The following is a 19,273-nucleotide window of genomic DNA, read 5'->3' on the forward strand; positions in this document are numbered from 1 at the left end:
AACAACAGGTCAGAGGTACCTGTCAGCAGCTGTCCTTCATTGTCTCGCTGCTTATCAGTGGCTCCAGTGGCCCAGACTGACATTGCCTCCCTGAGAGATTTCACATGTGGTCTGAGAGGGCTGTCATCTTGCTTTTGATATCTTGTCCTTAGTGTTTAGACATCTTGTGCATAAAGGACTTCCTAACTTTGAGTTTTATTTCAAAGACTGTGCTTGTTTTCTGTATTTTGAGGAGAATTAACCTGAGGTTACAAAACAAGTTGGCAAATAAGCAGAGTTACAGCTGGGTAGCATGGTCTTTCTGTTTGGCTGCTGGGATGTGCTGAAAGATTACTCAAAATATGCTCCATTGAAGGTAGACTCACAAGTTCAGTGTAGATTAAGAAATTCCAAGTGTGGGAATATTTTTAATACAACAAAAATCCTCCTTGATGCAGATGGGTGTGTTCATGCCTCTGCACAGCAGTGCTACCTCTTCATTAATAAAGAGGCAAATGTAATGGAAAATTATTACCTTTGTCTCTGAGTCCTGGTAATTCAAATATTCAGCAGCATTGTAGCATTTCCCAGCCTTCAGACAGAGCCACTTAACACTATCTTGAGATGAAACAACATGTGGAAGTAGATCTGTCATAAAGTATGGGGTTGCACTGGAACTTCTATCAAATGATAAACCCCACAGTATTTGCTCTTGGAAGTGAACATTTATTGAGGGTTACTTATTGCATATGCAATAAAAAGAACAAAAACAGTGTCAAAATCAACAGTTTGGTTCAGCTAACTCAGTTACAGCCACAGCTTATGGTAAGTGGTGAACATACAACAGGTCAAATACAGCTCATGTAGCATCACCCAGAGTATCCTGTTCCCAAATAAATGGAAGACAGTAAGTGAAATTAGTTTTATGGTGGGTGGGGTGCTGGAAGGTAGAAGTGCTTACAGCACCAGAGCCACTGTGGAGAAATAGGCTCTTAATCGTGTGTTTACATGCTTCTACAATCAGTTTAATTAAATTACTGTCACAAGCGTATCATTCAATTTTAGCTCTTTAGGAGGACTAAGTACAGCCTGAGGAAAGGATGAATTCTGAATAAGGAAAAGATGCAACCGAGTAGGAAATTAGGGTTAACATAACCCTAAGATAAGTTTCTTCAAGAGGTAAATGAAGATGAGTTTTTCTCTAGAACAGGACATGCTTTTAAATGACAAAGACTTTAGGCAAACATTTTAATGCATTTTTAAAATAGATTAATAAAAAAGCATCCTAAATGTGATTCCTCAGTGACCCTTAAAATTTTTACATCCATTAATTTAACCAATAAATGTATAAAAATATTTAAAAATTAGGAAAATTTCCTAAATAACGCACTAAACACTGCGTGCACACAGGTTATGAATCTACCCCCAAATAACACATTTTTACCTATTTTATTGATTAAGTTTTTAAAACTGTAGGGTCTGAATTTACTGTGTGTAGCCAAAAAAAAAATTCTGGAAAATCTGAATTAAAAAATGGGATAAAAAAATGCTATCACTATTCCCATGTAGGATTGTTTGACTGATTATTGCCATGAAAGATCTAACAGTGTAAATCCTTCAGTGGAGGATTTTAATCTGTGTTTCTCTATTGGTGCTCTAACACCAGAGTAGTTTACAGCTAAACTGGCTAGGCACTGGACAACAAATTCCCAAGTTTTTAGTACTTCTTCTGATCCAGATATTAAATCATACCTAACTTTTCTAACTGCAAGATTTTTTTACAGACCTGGTATTTTTCATCAACCTACTGCTATTCTCGTGTTGCCCCAAATTTAAGTACTAATCTTGAATGCTACAATTTTTTACTGTTCAAGCTGTTGTTGCTTTTCCACAGAAGGTTACAAGCCCAAGCCTGGAAAGCTCTAATTCATCCTCAGAGCATTTGGGATTGTTAGAGTTCCTAAACTGAAAAAGATCAGGTCAATATTTGTATCAGGTCCCCTTATGAAAGCAAAGTGTTTGACACCTGCATTGCATTAAGGCAGTCCAGTTAATGGGAGTTAATGGGAGTAGTGTATAAGTGAGCTTCAGGTATCTGGCAGTCCTGCAAGTCAGACTACCTGCTTATTTAGGATCTAAAATTTCAGTTCTGTGGTGATTTTGGGAGTGAAACCCCTACAAGAGTCACAGTTTAAATGTGGATGTCAGAGCCTGAGTGTTGTTTGAAAATTCGGGCCATAATTCAGAAATGGGAAGATGTAGCAACTAAATAAACCAAATATCATCATAATTAATACTGTTGACATAGCACAGTGTATTCTGGGAATTTATAAGAGCTTGAATAAAGGGCTGAGGCTAATAGCACTATATGCAATGAAAATGCAGAGCAAAGGTGATCATTTGTAAAGAAAACAGCAATTGAAATTATAGGAAGGGGTAGAAAATGGATGTGACACGTGATGCTTTTCTTGAATAAGAAACCTTATTCTGAATATAGATGTATTTTAAAATTATCGTCAAATTTCTTTTTATGCCAGATATAACAAATCAGATAATATTTTTTCTGAAAAATTTTAATTTATACTGTTGTTGCCTCAGCTGGAATGAGTTAAAAAAAATCAGTACAGTAAGGATTATAAAATAAGACAAAAATCTGCCCATGTTTAGAGGTATGTAATTTCATTTTTTTCAAGAGCACTTGAAATTTGTCAGGTTCATTGCTACAAACAAAAAACACATTCATTTTTCCCTCTCAGTGAACACAGAACACAAAATTACATATTTTCTTTAGGAAACCTACCTCAAATTCTTCCATGAATACTTGAAGTTTTCTGATATTATCCTCTAACACAAGCTTCAAATTAGCACTAATGTACTTGACATTATGGAGTGGTGTTCTTGAATAGAGGCTATACAAAGGTTTTTTAAAGGGTCATACCTTAGAAATTATATCACCATTCTGCTCTCTAAAGGCTTCCCTTTCAGCAGTGAAGGTTATTTTTGTGCTATATGATGTCATAGCCCAGATATTTATGCTAAAGGGGAAAATTAATAATTAGCTCACAGATTTACAGCTGCTGAAGTTTGAATTTTAGGTAAAGACAAACACAAAGAAGGTTACTGTGATAGCTGTTTGTTTTGACAGAGACAGTAACAGTGGTCTGGGTGGAGAAACATGTTTTAGTTAATATTGCTGAGTTTATTTTTTTTAGTGATTTTTTTGCTTGTTTTTTAAAATCTAGAGAATCAAAAGCAATTTCTTGAACTTATTTAAAAAGATAGTTTCAATATTGATATTTGAATTCATAATAATATCTTAGAAAATATCAATCAGCTTTTAAATACATTTTTTATAATGTAATATACAATATAATTTCTGTCACTACAAAAATGTTGCTTCATGACTGCATTGAAGTGCTGTAATTTAAAGAAATATATGGTATACAAATTTAAATAAAAACCCCCTCTTTATGCTCTTTTGAGGAGTACTGAATATAATATTTTGTGAAAAATTATATACTACTAGGCTTATCAACATGGCCATTGCATTAAATTTTTCCCTGTAATTTTTTTTCTCCTTTCTATCTGTAGTATTATCTTTATCAAATGTAGGAAGATGTAGGGGAAAGCAGGCATCTGTAGGTATTGTTATCTGGCTATTATAAGGAAATTTGCCCTGTTTTGAGTGGCAGATACCTAAGAGACAAACAAACATTTAAGAAATTATTATACTAAATGCATAAAAGGGACAAGGTTGCAGTATGCATAATGTGTTTATTTACATGAAATTGTTATACAAATCAAGGTGCACTATGTTTGCAACTTTGCCTGAATTATCTTTCCTCTAGTGATTTTTTTTCTTATTGAAAAACAATGGAATCTGAAAGTCACTCAGCTATATTTTGTCATATTTGGAAAACATGCAGTTCTAATAAGTTGGGTAAAAAGAATGATAATTCTTCTCTGGTAATGAAGAACACCAGCTTTCCTGGAAAAAGCATCCTTCCCTAATTCAAAGTAGGCATTAGAATTGGAAATCAAGATTTTTAAAATATCAACTGGAATTTCTATTCCTTCCTGATTCATCAGTATTTTTGTGCACTCCTGGATGAATATGTCCAAAGCATCCTTAAACTGATAATGGTCTCTAATGCAAAGGCAAAACTTGCAGAACATTGGGCACCAAGTGGAAAACGATTTTATTTCAGCTACCAGTGGTTGATTACTAATAACACAGACTTACTTTGCCTTCGTGATCAGAATACTTACATGCCTTTGTAAGCCGTCTACCCAGAATTTATAAATAGGAAAGAAAATAACCCTCGAAAGCCAAACAACTTCTCCTCCTTGTCGCCATATGCTGCATCTTTTCCCTCTAGGTTTTGTATACTCTGTGTGCTGAAGAATGGTGTCTTTTCTTTTCATGTTGCTCTGTCGGCGGTCATAACAACTATTCTCTTCATGAATATGTAAATCCCATGCATAAAATCAGAAAAATTAGCATGGCGATTCCCACTATAGAATGTGCCCAATTATGTCTGCTAATACGTGGATAGTGATGATTTAATCTTTGGACTGTATGAGCGGATTCAGGTACAGTTACAAGAGCTGCAGTGATTACAGAGGACCCAAACACACAAGCTGGGTGCGTGCACATGCTGGGGGATCATTGGGCTTTAATAGGAGCTGGGCATCTGATGCCTGGCTATGATGGAGTGCTCGCAGATTCATTTACAGGCGCTTTCTCTGATGGGTAGTGACAAGGGAGAAAAATGCCCTAGGTCTGCAATACCCTTCCCTTACTAACTGACACTCATTTGCATTTGAATTTTTTTTTTCCTCTCTTTTTTAGTTCCTACTGAATGCTTGCAATTAGAACGGAACGAATAAAAGTTTGGATAAATAAAGGGAGAAAAATGGTGACCGCATTTGCTAGGCGTCCTTAACTCCCTTGGTTTATCAGCAATGGGTGTTGGAGGGGGGAGGAAGGACATGCAGAAAACAAAACCAAAAAGGCACCACCAGCAATGGATGCATTTTTGTATTTAAATAAGCAGGCGTGCTCATGCATATTTATATGACGTGCATGCCTATGCGCCGCTCTGAGCAGTGGCTCTGCGGCTCGGCTGCAGTAATTAGGCTGATGTAATTATAGCAAAACAAAGCAAGCTTGGGCTGATGGTGGGTTTTTTTTTCCATACAGTGGGAACATTTAAGACATATGCGTATTCCAGTGTGCAAAAAATGAACCTGCACCGCTGTCGGAGGCTAGGAGGACAGTGTGGCCAGTGCACCTATTGTGTCACTGCTGTAGAAAGCAGCTTAGCGATTGGCCACTGTCTGCAGCACATAATACTGACTGGTTATAAAGGACTTGTCTAGAGGAAAGCCTGTAGGTACTCCATTGTCTGGCAAAGTTGATATGACTGCATTCTTTTTGCAGGGGGTCAGACAGCTGAACTGTAAAAGCTGCACAGATTTTTTTTTTTTTTTTTTTGTCTTCTTCCTCTGTCTCTCTGTCTCTGTCTCTTCCATACAGCATTTTTCTTTCATGCCCTGTTTCAGTTTGCATAGTTAAAGAGAATGCTAATTAAGATCCCTTGCCTTAACCTGAAAATAATGACTTGGATGTAAATAGAAAACTGGCGATAGTTTAAAATATTCTCGCGTAGCACCAAGATATCAGTTATAGGCGAAAAAAGGAAGAATTATATTTTTGTAATCAAGGTAAACAAAGAAGAGTTGTTGCTTCTCTTTCTTCCTTTCTTTCATTATTTCCTTTTTTTTTCCCTATTTTTCTTTTATTTTTTTTTTACACCTATGATTCTGTACTATTGCAAGCCAGATAATATTTTATTTCAGAAAGCGTGCTAGCTACATAATTTAAAAGTCCACAAATCAGTTGCAATTTAGTGCTTATTAATCCTTCTTAGGATGTAATTCGGTGAAAGAACTGCTTTAAAAAAATTCTTTTCTGTATTATAGACGGATCTAACAACGCAGTCTGGGCTCCGTGCCAAAGGCTGGTATTTCACAGCAGCGACCGCCTTACAGATGAGCTGTGGGAAGCAGGAGGGAGACTCTCTTAGGGTGCCACTACTATGGAGACACAGCTGGGCTGAACAAGATTTGCTTCAAACGACAACAAGAGAGACAGAAAGAGTCTGGTTCGACCGCTGCCCAAGCAGGCAGTAACCAGAAGAGCTAGCAGCCAATCCGGCCATGCTGCACTGTTCGAAACCAGCTCTACATCCCAGCCAATCAGTGACATCACTGGTGAGAAACTCATTTACATCATGCAGTAATGAACTTTGTTTAACGTAGCCTTTTTTCTTTTCTTTTTTTTTTTTTTTTTCCTCACAGAGATTAGGTCCTCCATTAATTATTCTGCCAGCGTAATTTGAATCGCTATGCAAAACGATGGCTACAATTTCTTGATTTTTTTTTAACTGTGTGCTGTCTCTGCAGGTAACCATGGGCATTGTTCCATATTTTTTTTTTCTGTTGGCCCCATTAAACCTTTAAAAGTGTCTTTAATTGTTAATATTGTGCATATATTTTTTTTTCGTGTATGTTTGTCTCCTTGTGGTCCTTACCTAATGTGGTACTGCTTCCTCCAGTTATAGCCTGAGATTACCTTTAGCTGTCTTGGAAGGTAAAAAGGGTGTTGCTGCAGCATTGAGTTTGCATCTTTAGCTGCCATCACGGTCTAAGTACTTATTCTAATGCTTCAGAAATCATTTCGCTGTGGCCGTTTACATATCTGGCTTTCTCTAAAGGTTCTTACGTGCATCTGTTACAACTGAGTAAAGTTCAGTACTGTTATATTTCATTCTTCACCACTTTCAGTCAAGATGTCATGTTATTAATGAATAGAACTGAGATCATTTCTGAACAAATTTCACCCCCTTCCTTCCACCTCGACACAATGCACCTGATTTGCATCCATTTACCAGAATAACTGAATACAAGAGCCAGTATGAAAAGAAGTCAAGGGAGAGCTTGCATACTGCTTCAGGGTATGTGACAGCAAAGCGAAATATAGAATTTTTGTTTAGAATGTGCTTAATCTACAGAAAAGATTAGATCTTAGGTTGAAAAAACTCTAGCCAGCTTTTCATATTAGGAAATAGGTTTGGTGTGGGGGGTTTGGGTATTTTTATTTTTTTTTTTTTTTTTAATAATAAGCGTGCACATTTTCTTGAGATGTGTTCAATTATAAGTGGAAAACATTTGGGCAAGCCAACATTGTGTTGAACATTTGGATTTAGCTCTTTGTGGGTAAAGTAATTTGTTGTGCGAACAATTTAAAACCAGCCTAGGATACTGTGGAATGCAGAGATTTCAGACTGCATAATCTAATGAGGCAAGGTTTTGCTCTTCAGTATTCTAATAGCTGAAACAGAATCAGATATGAGACAAATTCAATATTGTGTTATTAAATTAAAGCTATATCTGTTGCTAGTGGGCTTCAAGAGGTCAAGTATTTCATAGAGCTAAATTTTATTTTAAAAAGTAGCTTGAAATAGAATTTTTGTTACAACATGGTAACTTCCCCTCCCCTCACACACAATAATCTACAATTTGTTTACGGTGCTTCAGTTATATATTGATCCTTCTAGTCACTTTGAAAATATAGAGGATTTAAGTACTAAACCACAGCTCTTTCAATGCATGATGCATTCCATCATCCCATCATCAGTATTCTGTGTGCGGCTGTCCTGATTCAGCCACTGGCTCCCCTGCTGCAGATCCTGTAACTTGAATAATGCGTAATAATATATTATCCTACTGGGGGCCTTCTTTCAGTAGGAGAGTGGTTTTATACCTTCTGCTCTAAGAGAACTGTTGGCTCCTTGCCACCTCGTAGCCATTATTCACAGAGGCAATCAAGATAGTCTTCCTTAAGGAATAACATCTGCACAACTGCATGTGCCAGAAATATGAAGCCTCCCCTCACGTTATAAATTTGGTTTACTTGGGAGCAGGAATATTTGAGAATACTGAAGCAGAAAAGCTGGACATTTACAGGAATTCATCAAAAGTGTATTGAATGTGCCATGTGCTGAAATCCAGCCTGTGAGGACATTTGGACTGGCTAAGGGAGGCAGAGGAGAAGAAAAGAGAAGCTGGTGGCTATTCTGTGATTTTTTGATAATATTTAATCCAACTCATGTTTTTGACTTAGCTGATGATTAGTGCTGTATTAAAAATGTGATGTTTGCCTTGCTGACAACGTGATTTTCTAACTAGGATGTTGATGGGATGATGTCAGCTGGGACTGGAGCTGAATTTCCCAGGTTGAGAATCTAACCTGATTTGATGCATTCAACAGGATGCAGTGTCAGTAGTGAATGAAAAACAGATACCAAAAGGGACCAAGTGTGTAGAAAATATGAACACTTCATAACAAAGTAGGAAATCTCAGAAATGCAGAATCTGAAAACACGAATTGCTCTCATACAACATGAATTGTAACTGCTGGTTAAAGCTCTGTAGGACATCTAAAGATGAGTGAGAGCAGCTGCTCAGGGCAGAGAAAGAGGGACCCCAGATCAGTGCAAGTCTTTAGCTATAGTGCTGTTGACATGTGTAGCAGATACACCAGCACCAGGGCCTAAAATTTTCTTTCGTTCACATAAATGTCACCCCTAAAACACGAACAAAATATCCCCAGATCTTATTTTTACAGATATTCTTTTCTTGTAAGCATAGAGAGATGTGATGTTTTCTGTCCTGTACAAATGGTTTGACCATTCATGTTAAATATAACTCTTTTTTTTTTTTTTCATTTTTGATTTAGGGAAGAGGGAGGGAATGTACTGGGGAGACAAAGAAGCAAAATTTGATTTAGCATGTTTTACTCATCCTGAAGCTTACATATTTTTCGTTGAACAGCAGCAATACAACTGGAGCAAATAATTCGACCCAGTACTGTTGAGGTGTGTTTAGCAAGGGAGGGTCTTCTTGTTGTCATCAGCTCTTGTTTTACCTTCTGGAAGACAGAAATAAACTCTCTAACCTAGCTGAAAATCAAAAGTGCTAATATTTGGGAACTGAAGTTCTGAGACTATAGGAATGATGTTTAAATAGGGCTTATCTGGTGACTGACTTTTAAAGAATCTTCTTAGAACAAAGACCTTCAACACCTGAATAATTTTTCATATTTGAAATACTGTAGAAAGATTTTTTTTAATAAACAAGGGAAGTCCATAGCAATGTGACTTAGAAATAAGACAAAATTGCAAATAAGTCAAACAGGTTGGTGACTGCAGCTTGTTTCCTGACTCATTCCATCTAGAAAAGATGAAGAGAGCTTCCAAGGCCATTGATGCTCCATTGGAGAACATTCTCTATATAGTTAAGTTTTTAATAATAGGGATCAATAGGAAAAACAATACAAAAAATCATAATGATGAGATGAATCACAGGAAGACAAATCACCTTCATAGCAGCTGAACTCTGACATGAGGAAGCAGGCTAAACAGGGTTGCCATAGTTCACCCTATTTAAAAGAAGAGTTATCTCATTCTGAAGGATGAGCCAGAAAATAACAGCCACTGGAAATTATGTCATATTTATTTTCTACTTCTGTGAGCAAATACATTGTACTTAACTCTGTTCTGTGGTAGTATTTTGGCTTTCTGATCAAAGGCCTAAAAAAAAGTCCATTCCACAGACTAATTTCAAAAGGTTACTATTTCAATAGCTGATGTTTCCAAGTAGGATATCTACATGGAGAGGGTATGGACACTTCAATTCATTTTCTGCCATGGTTTAGTGTATAAGCAACCTAGTTTTTACAATTCAAGCTATACCATTAATAAGAAAAACAATGAGACTGGAAAGCAGTGGTGACAATAATAGTGAATTACTGCATGTAATTTTTTATGTAATATCAAGGTATTTTTATACTTTATGAGAAGGTTCCTCTTTTCTCAAATAGTCAATATTTAAGCAACCAGTTTCATTAAATCAATTTTTAGAATTAAGGGTAACAATACTAGGACAACACATTGTCATGGTTTAACCCCAGCTGGCATCCCAAGCACCACACAGATGCTTGCTCATTCCCAACCAGTGGGATGGCAGAGACAATCAGAAGGGTAAAAGTGAGAAAAGTAGTGACTGAGATGAAGACGGTTATGGGTAAGAAAAGCACCCACAAGTAAAGCAAAACAAGGAATCTTTTCACTGCTTCCCGTGGGCAGGCAGGTGTTCAGCACTCCCAGGAAAGCAGGGCTCTATTATGTAATGTGACTTGGGATGACAAGAATCATCACTGTGAACATCCTTCCCTCCTGCCTTCTTCCCCCAGCTTTAAGGGCTGAGCATGGCTCCATATGATCTGGGATATCCCTTGGGATCAGCTCCCAACTCCTTGTGCACCCCAGCCCACTCACTGGTGGGGTTGTGTGAGAGACAGAAAAGGCCCTGACTCTCTGTTCTCTGATCACTGCTCAGTGATAATGAAAACATCCCTGTGCTATCAGCAGTGTGTCCATCACAAATCCAAAACACAGCCCCACACCAGCCTCAGTGAAGGAAATTAACTCCACCCCAGCCAAACCCAGAACACGCTCTAAGGAATCAGTGACACTGCTGCCCTGTAACAGGGCTGCACATCTGCTCTTTTTGCAACATTGGATTGGCTTCAGTACTCCATATAAATCAAGACTAGAATATCCTGTAGATAGTTATCTAAAGGCAAAGGATATTGAACTATGTGGCTTCTTTTATAGTCTACAGCAAGAGGGTAGAAGTGGCAGGAAACTATAGAAGAATGTCTGCCCTGCTAAGCTTGGTCTAAAAATCTAAAAGTGCATACATATATATATACATTTCACTTGGGCATATAAATATTCTTTGAGTACATTACTGAGATACACACTCATCTAAGACTGTGTAGGAAAGAGCTTATTTATGGGGTACTTTGATACTGAATCAAAATATGATCTGGATAAACAAGGTCAGTCACTATTTTACTGTGACACTTCAGCTTTCCTCACTTTAAATTAGGTTGTGGGAAATGGAGTGTGATGGTTCTTCTTTGTATGAGAAAAAGCCTGGAAGGGACCCAAAACTCTTTTCTGGAAGCAAGAACAGAAAGACTGGTGAATATAGGTATAGGAGTCATCAGTTGTTCAAGGACAGTCCTACAATATTTTAAGGGCTGGTATCAGAAAAGGGGCTCTTTCTTGGCCTAAATGCTGCCCTGAAATGTCTTTATTTTCTTGGTGGCTAATGGGAGGGGAGCTGAGCAGTGCTTGCTGCACTAGGTCACCCTGAAGGCCCTCAGACAGGGGCTTTGATGTGCAAGCAGCAAACTGCTGACTTCTGGGGTTGTGTTTTTATTTCTTCATGCAGTTGTTTTCATTTTTCATGTTACATGTCAATGCTGTATTGCTCTTAGTGGAAATTTTGGAATCTAGGCATGTTTTATTAATGCACCTGTAGTTTCCCATTTTATTCCTGCATTTAAGTGAAAGGAGAAAATATCTTCTTATAATAAAATCCTTATTTTGATTAATTTAAGGCAATTGTTTTCATCAAGGGAGTTTGAACTCTGTGTCACTATCCAACAATTATAAAATTAAGCACTAAGACTGTGTTATGAAAACTATCACTTAATGTTTTTGGAAACTGTCTTTAGAAAGATTAAAAAAGTCACACTGAGTAAAGTGAAAATTATAGAAGAGTACCATGATTTATAACAGCTTATGCTTGTGACCTCATTTGAGTTCATGGAGCAATGAAAGCCATCTCTGAAGGGCAAATATAGAGATATATATTTGCCGAATTCATAGGTTGGATGGCTGGATCAAGGAGGGTTGGATTTCTTTTATGTTGGATAAACAAGTACAAAAGACATTTTAAAAACCCCCTTAGATTGGCAAGATAATTTAAAAATATTCAATGTATAACCATAGAAAGGGGTAGAAGCAGACCAAAACAGCATGGAAAGAAGGGTACAGTTCTGATTAACTATCAGCTGTAACATGAACCAGGTTACTTTGGTAGTGGAAGCAGATTTGCTTTGTTAACAAGGTATGAGCTTAACTCACCTTTGCAGCTAGCTAATTGGCTGAGGTAGATCCCTCATGTAGTTGAGATAAATTCAGTTCCACCAGATGGCTCTGCGTTGTGCAGGATGTATCCAAAATGGCTGAAAAGAGGGTCCCAAAAACCAAAATTATCTTGAAAGTCAAAAACTAACCCTCATTCTTGCAATTCCAGTCTAGCGTCAAAGTGATTGGAATGAAAAGAAATTTTCGTCACATTTTCTAAATATTTTATAAATATTTTATAATATTTTATAAATATTTTCTTTGACATGCACAAATTTCCCTTTCTGGTTGGCAGTGTCCTAGTTCTGGCAGAGTATACATTTTCTGCAGGATTTTATTTGGGAAAAAAAAAAGTGGATGACATTAACTTTGAGGGCAGAAAACTGGAACTGAACCACTAGGGAACTTAACTGTGCTGCAAGAGGCTATGAGTGCAATGTTATTGTTTGGAAATCTATTGCTAAACACATAAAAAGCCATTTTTACACTAGTTGAATCCTTGATGTTGAATGTTTTCATAGCTGGAAATAAGTTTAGTAAGTGTGTATAGAGATAGAAAAATGCCCCAATCACAACCTGCTCAGTATCTCAGAAGTACAATCCAGTCTTCTTGTTCACAGCAAAGATAAATTGATATTTTTGTCTCTAGATCTTCTGCTGGAAGTTTGGAGGACTCTGAGAGGAGCAAGAAGCTTTGGGCTGAAGCAGCAATGTGAGGATGACTGACCTCCGATATGGGGTTGTAGCAAGGAAGCCAGGCTTCCCTGCTCCTGTTACTAGCTGCTTGATCCTTGGGATTGAATTTTGCCCAGCCAATAAAAAATCTTTTACATACATCAAAAAGGAGATACAGATTATGGGGCTGCCAGGTTTTGAAGAGAGGCCAAGTGGCAATAAGAAACATATTTAAAATATTTTGGGCTTTCCAGGGAAGGTGGAGTTGTGTTTGGTTAAGTGTTGGTATGAGGACAAACCTAGAAGACCTAACCTGAAAAATAGACTGCAGGTGATTTGTGACCATTTAGTGCATCTGATCTAGAGTGCAGAATCTGTGGTGCTTTGCACCTAGTAGAGTGGGTGGGGAATTTATAGATGTGCAATGAAAATTACTGTTACTGTAAAACCTGAGCTAGTTTTGGGTGATGTTTGTTACCAAAAATTTTCAAGTGTAGCACAGGTATGGAATGGAAAAACTATATTCCACCCCAGGACAAGTCTTCTCAAAAGAAATTTAAACAACACTAATAAAAATTTTTATATGGACTGCCAAAAATGCACATAGCAAGTTCTATTTTAGCATGTCATATTATCAGAAGAGCAGTTGGGCTTGTGTTCTCCTTTATCATCCATGCTAAAAAACAAGGAACAGGAGATGTATTAATATATGCATACAAAAATGTGTATGTTTACATTGGAAAATTTCACCTTAGGACACTCCTGACTACAAAAATGATCTTTGTTCCAAAAATTGCCTTTGTTCAGACAGTGTTCAGTCAAATTCATGGATGAAAATCCTGTGAAGAACTGCTAAACACATTGGTATTGCCTCTAACTCAAGAAACCCCTGACATATCTGTTGCTGCAGACTAGGAAATTATAGCAGGGAAGTATCTCTCTGTTTGTGTGTCCTTACTTTTTTCTCTGAGGTATCCATTCGAATTTTCCTCAGTGCCATCTTCAGGAAGCAATTGACTTTAGCCATAATAAATAAAACACAGTTGAGCACATAGTATATGCACAAAACCAAAACCAGCTAGCCACTAAATTGTTCTTTTTAGGGAATTTTGATGGTGCATAAAATAAAATGGTAACATTGTTGTCAATTAAAACAAGATATTTTGGTTTCTTGAATGTTCACAGGTATTTACAATTTATCAGCAAAATTGAAATAATTCTGCATTTTTAAATCCTTTTGGAATGTCCCATTCAACAAAATTTTTTTTTAAAATTTGCCATACTTTGACCATCTTGGTAGTGAAAGAAAATCCAAAATGGTAAAACACCTTGCTATGTAAAAATTTCTTGCATTGAGAATTAACTGCTGTATTAGGGTGTAAGGCTGTATTTCCCTTTTCTGTTAACTGAGGGATGCTGACTTGTCCTAAAGCTTGCCTACTGTGTGTGCAAAATAGCTTCTTCTTAGATTCCCATTAATTTCTCCCAGGAAATTTCTATTCTGTGGCTGTTTCCTGTAGATTACTTCAATTAGTGTAAGACTTTTAGTGAGAGGCAGTTATAAAGCTTTGGATCTTTAAGTTATTAGCATATCATTCATGGTAATACATGCAAAATCTTGACAATGATGTAGATTTACTGTCCAAGCAGAATGGGCTAAGTACATGTAAATGTACATATTTTTAGTAAAAGCTCTCATTGTTAAACCAGCTGCTTTAATTGGTCTACAAAAGTGGAATTATTTCCCTTTGTTTCTTGTCCTACAAAATATAGGCATAGAATTGAGACTATGATAACGATGATTGCCATGCTGAAAAAAAATATTTACATTGTAAACAACACCCAAGCACTACTTAAAGCTGAAAACAAGACTAGAAGGAATGACAATCTGTTGGTGTTTCGTAACAAAATACATTTCCACTTAAGTCACTGAAAACCAACAAATGCTAAGCGTAGTTGCCACAATTTTTAGAAAGTTACAGTGATCAGAGAGTTCTGGAAAATTCTGGGGTTTAATGCTTTTGTGGAGATGTTTCTAAATAGTCAACATTGTGTCATTGAAAAAGATTGTAATAATTGCATTTGAAAATTGTTTTGCAAGTTCTTTTTGAAGATAGTCTGTGGTTCTGCTTCCAATCCAAATTTGAAAACCAACATCAACATGAATGTTGATATGAATGCAAACCATTATGTTGATAGAGTTACATAATTTCACATTCATTTCCTGGCATGTATTTGAAACTATATTTTTGTCTTTTCTAAAAAATTTGACTTAACTGACTACATAAAGTCCTGCCCCACAGCTGTGTTTTTCTGTGCTATTCTCATACATATCCGAGATAGTCTGGGATTTTATTGCACTATCAGTAATTTTCCCTGTAGGGGACCATGATAATCACTTGTCCCTTACTGCCTGTGTAGGAGATGTGAGATATTTGAGGCAGAACTTGCCTTCCTGTGCTGTGTGCTTGGTCAGAGCCCAGGGCAGGGGCCAGGGGAGCAGCCAGGGGTTCACAGTCTGCCAGTCACACCTGCCCTGGTGTCAAGGGAAATGGCACAGTACTTGGAGAAATGTAGTAAAGAAGGGTATTTCCAAAATTCTGCCTGCTTTCTTTGGTGTTTCTGGCAGACAGTCTTTTAGAAACATGGCAGGGTGTGGAGACAGCCTGAAATGCCAGCCCAAACCAGGACTGAGCAGTCACTGATTCCTGCAGTCAGGATCTCCAGCTGCCCACGAGCAGGTGTTGGGAGCAGTGGGAATGTGACACATTGTGCCTCTGACAACTCTGTGTGTGGCCTAAATGACAATATTTCCTTCCTTCTTTAATTTGCCTGCTCAGCCTCCTTTTAGCATTGTTTCTTTTACACCAGTGTCTGTGGGATACAGAAATATATGTCCTCACTAAAATATGTCACTAAGAGAGAACTGGGTACAAATTTTGTGTACCTCACAATCAGTTGCCTCATACCCCTAATGGTTAGGCTCTCCTAACTACTAAATGCATTATTCCTTTTTCTCCCATTTCTTTTAATAGTTCCCATTACCCATAGTGCTTGTGACTTATTGATGTTTTTCAAATACTCCTTTTAACTTTCAATTCCTCATGTCTTACTACCAAAGCAGTTATTTGAATCTTGGTATTCATTGTAGCAATCAGAGCAATATCTAGACATCACTGCAGACCTAAAGGAATTGGGACCTTGTATTGTTGGTTAGCAATTATTTAGACAAAAATCCTGTCCAAATGACAAAAAAAAAAGAGGAGAAAGCCAAAAAAGAAACAAAGAAACAAAAGCAATGCAGTGTAGCAGTGCAGTGTGTTAAGAAGAGGATGTTATGGGTTGGAATGGACCTTAAAACTCACTGAGTTCCAACCTCCCTGCCCTGGGCAGGGACATCTTCCACTATCCCTGATTTCTCAAAGCCCCATCCAACCTGACCTTGGACACTTCCAGGGATGGGGCAGCCACAGATTCTCTGGGCAACCTGTGCCAGTACTTCACCACCCTCACAGTAAAGAATTTCTTCCTAATACTTAGCCAAAATTTCGTATTTTTCATTTCAGGCTCATTGCTCCTTGTTCTAGCACTACAATTCCTGATGAAGCCCCTCTCCACCTTTCCTGTAGCCCCCTTCAGATACTCCAAGGTTGCTATCAGGTCTCCCCACACTCTCAATATTTATATCACAGCAAACTCTGTTTCAGTACATAAATCTCACTTTATTTCTTTAAAATGTGGACATTCTCTGGTTGTTCAACGTTGGCATTGTACAAGAACATGTAGATTCTTCTCTACAATCATGTTAATAACTTGTCCCTGCAAGTGCTGTTATTTTGCTCTATTCAAAACCTTTTAAAATTGCAGTTAATTGCACATTTCCTAAGCACAAGGATGTAAATCAAGGATGTTTGACTCACGGTGCTGACAGGTATAGAATCACCTGTAATCAGAGATCTCTCTGTTTATATTCTATTTTCTGATCTCTGTTAGTAAGGTGCACTCTGAAAAGGTGGTACAAATATATAGAGAACATTACTTTGAAGAAGTCATAAACAAAACATCCTTTACCACATTTGGGAAAGGAAGGAATGGAAAATACAGAACTGATCTTTAAGGAATTACGTCTTGAGATAATCCATTTATCAACTCTTTTCCAACTTTTATGTACAGCTAGTGAACTAGACAATTTGCTCTCTCTCTTCTTTGTACTCATCATATTTTGAACTTTGATAATAGCAAGTTTATTTCTCACTGTAATTAAAACAATTCAGTTCATTGGTTCTGTCCCCCCTAATGGTGGATAATTTCAGCAAGTCTCTCAGTGTGCATTTTCACTTTGATCATGCCCTTTCCAACCAGTTTAAGGGAATTAGGTGGATTCTCAAGGGAACTTAAGCAACTCTTTGGATTGGGTTTGTTGAGGTAATTCACTCATAGGTCAAAATGGAACACCAACCAGGAAATACAGGAGGATACTCGGATTCCTTTTTCACTGGGATAATCCTTCAAAATAAAACCTTGTATGATGCAAATTCATGCAGAATCATAGAGCTAAGTGCATCTGGTAAGCAACAGGCAGCAAGTCAGGTCAGGAAAAAAGTGTATTTGCTGCAGGCAAAGGTCCTGTGAATTGCTTACTTAATATAAAACAGTATAAGTGCCTTCCAAGGAAGGAAAGAATCAGGAGTTTATCTCACAAGTCAGTTTGAAAAGGATTGGTAGGGTTTTTTTTTCATCTCTTTGACCGGATAATCTGAAGCATCAGCAACCTCTTCCAGTATGGAAACCTCAGTGTTAGATGTTTTCTCCAGTACCTGTGTTAACTTCTGTTGAGTTAGTTCTACCTTTTAACCTTGCATGAATTCATACTCTTTTCTTGTTTCCCAGACCAAAATGTGCCTCCAACTTCTATAGTTTACCCCCCTTTGTTAATTGCAATATTCCTTGCTGCATAGATAACTTTAATGTTTATTTTTTTTCTACTTAACCCTGATATGCAGCTTAAGCTATTGTTTATCCTGTGTATTTTGGGCCAGATGCTAGAAATCCTGATAAAATCCCACATCTAGAATCTTTGAAGAATGATGAATGAACATGCAATTCTAGTGATGTGCTTTACCATTGTACCTGGAGAAGGACCTAAAGGATTTCAACTGGTTGCAAAGACCACACTCGCATGATAAAAAATAAGCTTTGTGTTTATTGAAAGAATTAACATATATTTGGTATTCACTAATATCCATTCAATCTCCTGTTTCTCTGAATAATAAGTCAGTTGCATCCTTTCTGTCCAAATTTGGGGCTCTTGGGACCTTGGAAAATGAAACATTCTTTAAAGGAATTATCATAGAATCACAGAATGGTTTTGGTTGGAAGAGGCTTAAAAAATCATCTCATTCCAATCCCCTGCCATGGGCAGAGACACCTTCCAACGTGCCAAGCTGCTCAGAGCCAATCCAGCCTGGCCTTGAACACTTCCAGGGATTGCCTCAGCTCTGTTTTAAACTCTCTTGTTGTCAACCCTCTGCTTCACAGTGGTGTTTGTAAAACTTATTCCATCCTTGTGTATCCAGTGGCTGTTTATTACAGTAACACATGACAGACTTCTGTTAGGAGGGAGAAACCAGTGCATTTTGCTAAATTAGCTGTTGGATTTGCCTGGCCCAATCAGGCAGGAAGCTTCAATATCACTTGTGAGAATGCTGGGAAGTGCTATTTAGGAAAGCAAGCTCATTTTCTCAGTTGTTATGTGGCTGTACATAATCTTTATAGCAGCACCTAAACACATTAATGACTTTCACAGATGAGTTTATTTCTTTGGTTTTATTACAAAGATAATGCAATTTGTTAGCTGTTCCCTGGTGAGTTGCTCTATTCAGAGATGGGTTTTGGAGATAACTCCAGGTATTGCTGTCATCTATTAGAGGAAGATTCTGCTTGTGTCTCTTGTTTAGCTCTTTATTTATTTTGTGTTTTTATTGAATTTACTTTTATGAACAACTGTTGAATAAGAGCCAGCCTTTAACAGTGCTAGAACTCCATGCAGGTTTTTATGGTCATATATACAAATACATTGTGTCCAGCTTTTGCATTAATACAGTTGAAAAAGGATACTTGAAATATTATTTTTTTGTGTGTATGTGTTTATAATATTTCTGTTCTTTGAAAATACTTAAGGAAAGCACAAGTGAAGGAACATCTGATATTGAAGATAGCAAATTTGATAAAAGTACAAATTCTGTTTGGCAATGTAGGTTGAATGTGTGTTGTTAGGGGGAATCACAGTCAATAGTTCTGTAATTTATTGGGTTTTTTGGGTTTTTTTTTGGTTTTTTTTTTAGTGAAAATAGACTCAGAATAAACAGTTTAAACTTGACTTGTGGTAAGAGACCAGGTACGAGTGGAAAGTCAGTGAACACCTGCATTGGTTTTGTACAAAAACCCAATCAGACCCATGTTTGGCATGCATGCTCTGTATGAGTATTATGTCATGCTAAGAACTTCTTAATTCTCATTTCCTGATTTGCTTAGGAGTACAATGCACTGTC

General features: G+C 37.3%; 1 protein-coding gene across 3 annotated transcripts in view; it reads left to right on the forward strand.

The window, feature by feature from the left end:
* Positions 1-5,401: 5,401 nt before the first annotated feature.
* The window catches only part of LOC116992041, a 361,926-nt gene continuing 348,054 nt past the window's right edge, over positions 5,402-19,273 (forward strand). For 2 of the 3 annotated variants that reach the window (XR_004416977.1, XM_033051167.2), the window contains exons 1-2: positions 5,402-5,706; positions 5,965-6,255. Coding sequence is in view for 2 of the 3 variants with exons in the window: in XM_033051167.2 (XP_032907058.1) it covers positions 6,202-6,255 (54 nt within the window). In the remaining variant the exon portion in view is untranslated. The remainder of the gene's footprint in view (positions 5,707-5,964; positions 6,256-19,273) is intronic. The other variant, XM_033051165.2, reaches the window with a different exon arrangement.

This window comes from Catharus ustulatus, chromosome 2, assembly GCF_009819885.2.
Source record: "Catharus ustulatus isolate bCatUst1 chromosome 2, bCatUst1.pri.v2, whole genome shotgun sequence".
NCBI lineage: Eukaryota > Metazoa > Chordata > Aves > Passeriformes > Turdidae > Catharus > Catharus ustulatus.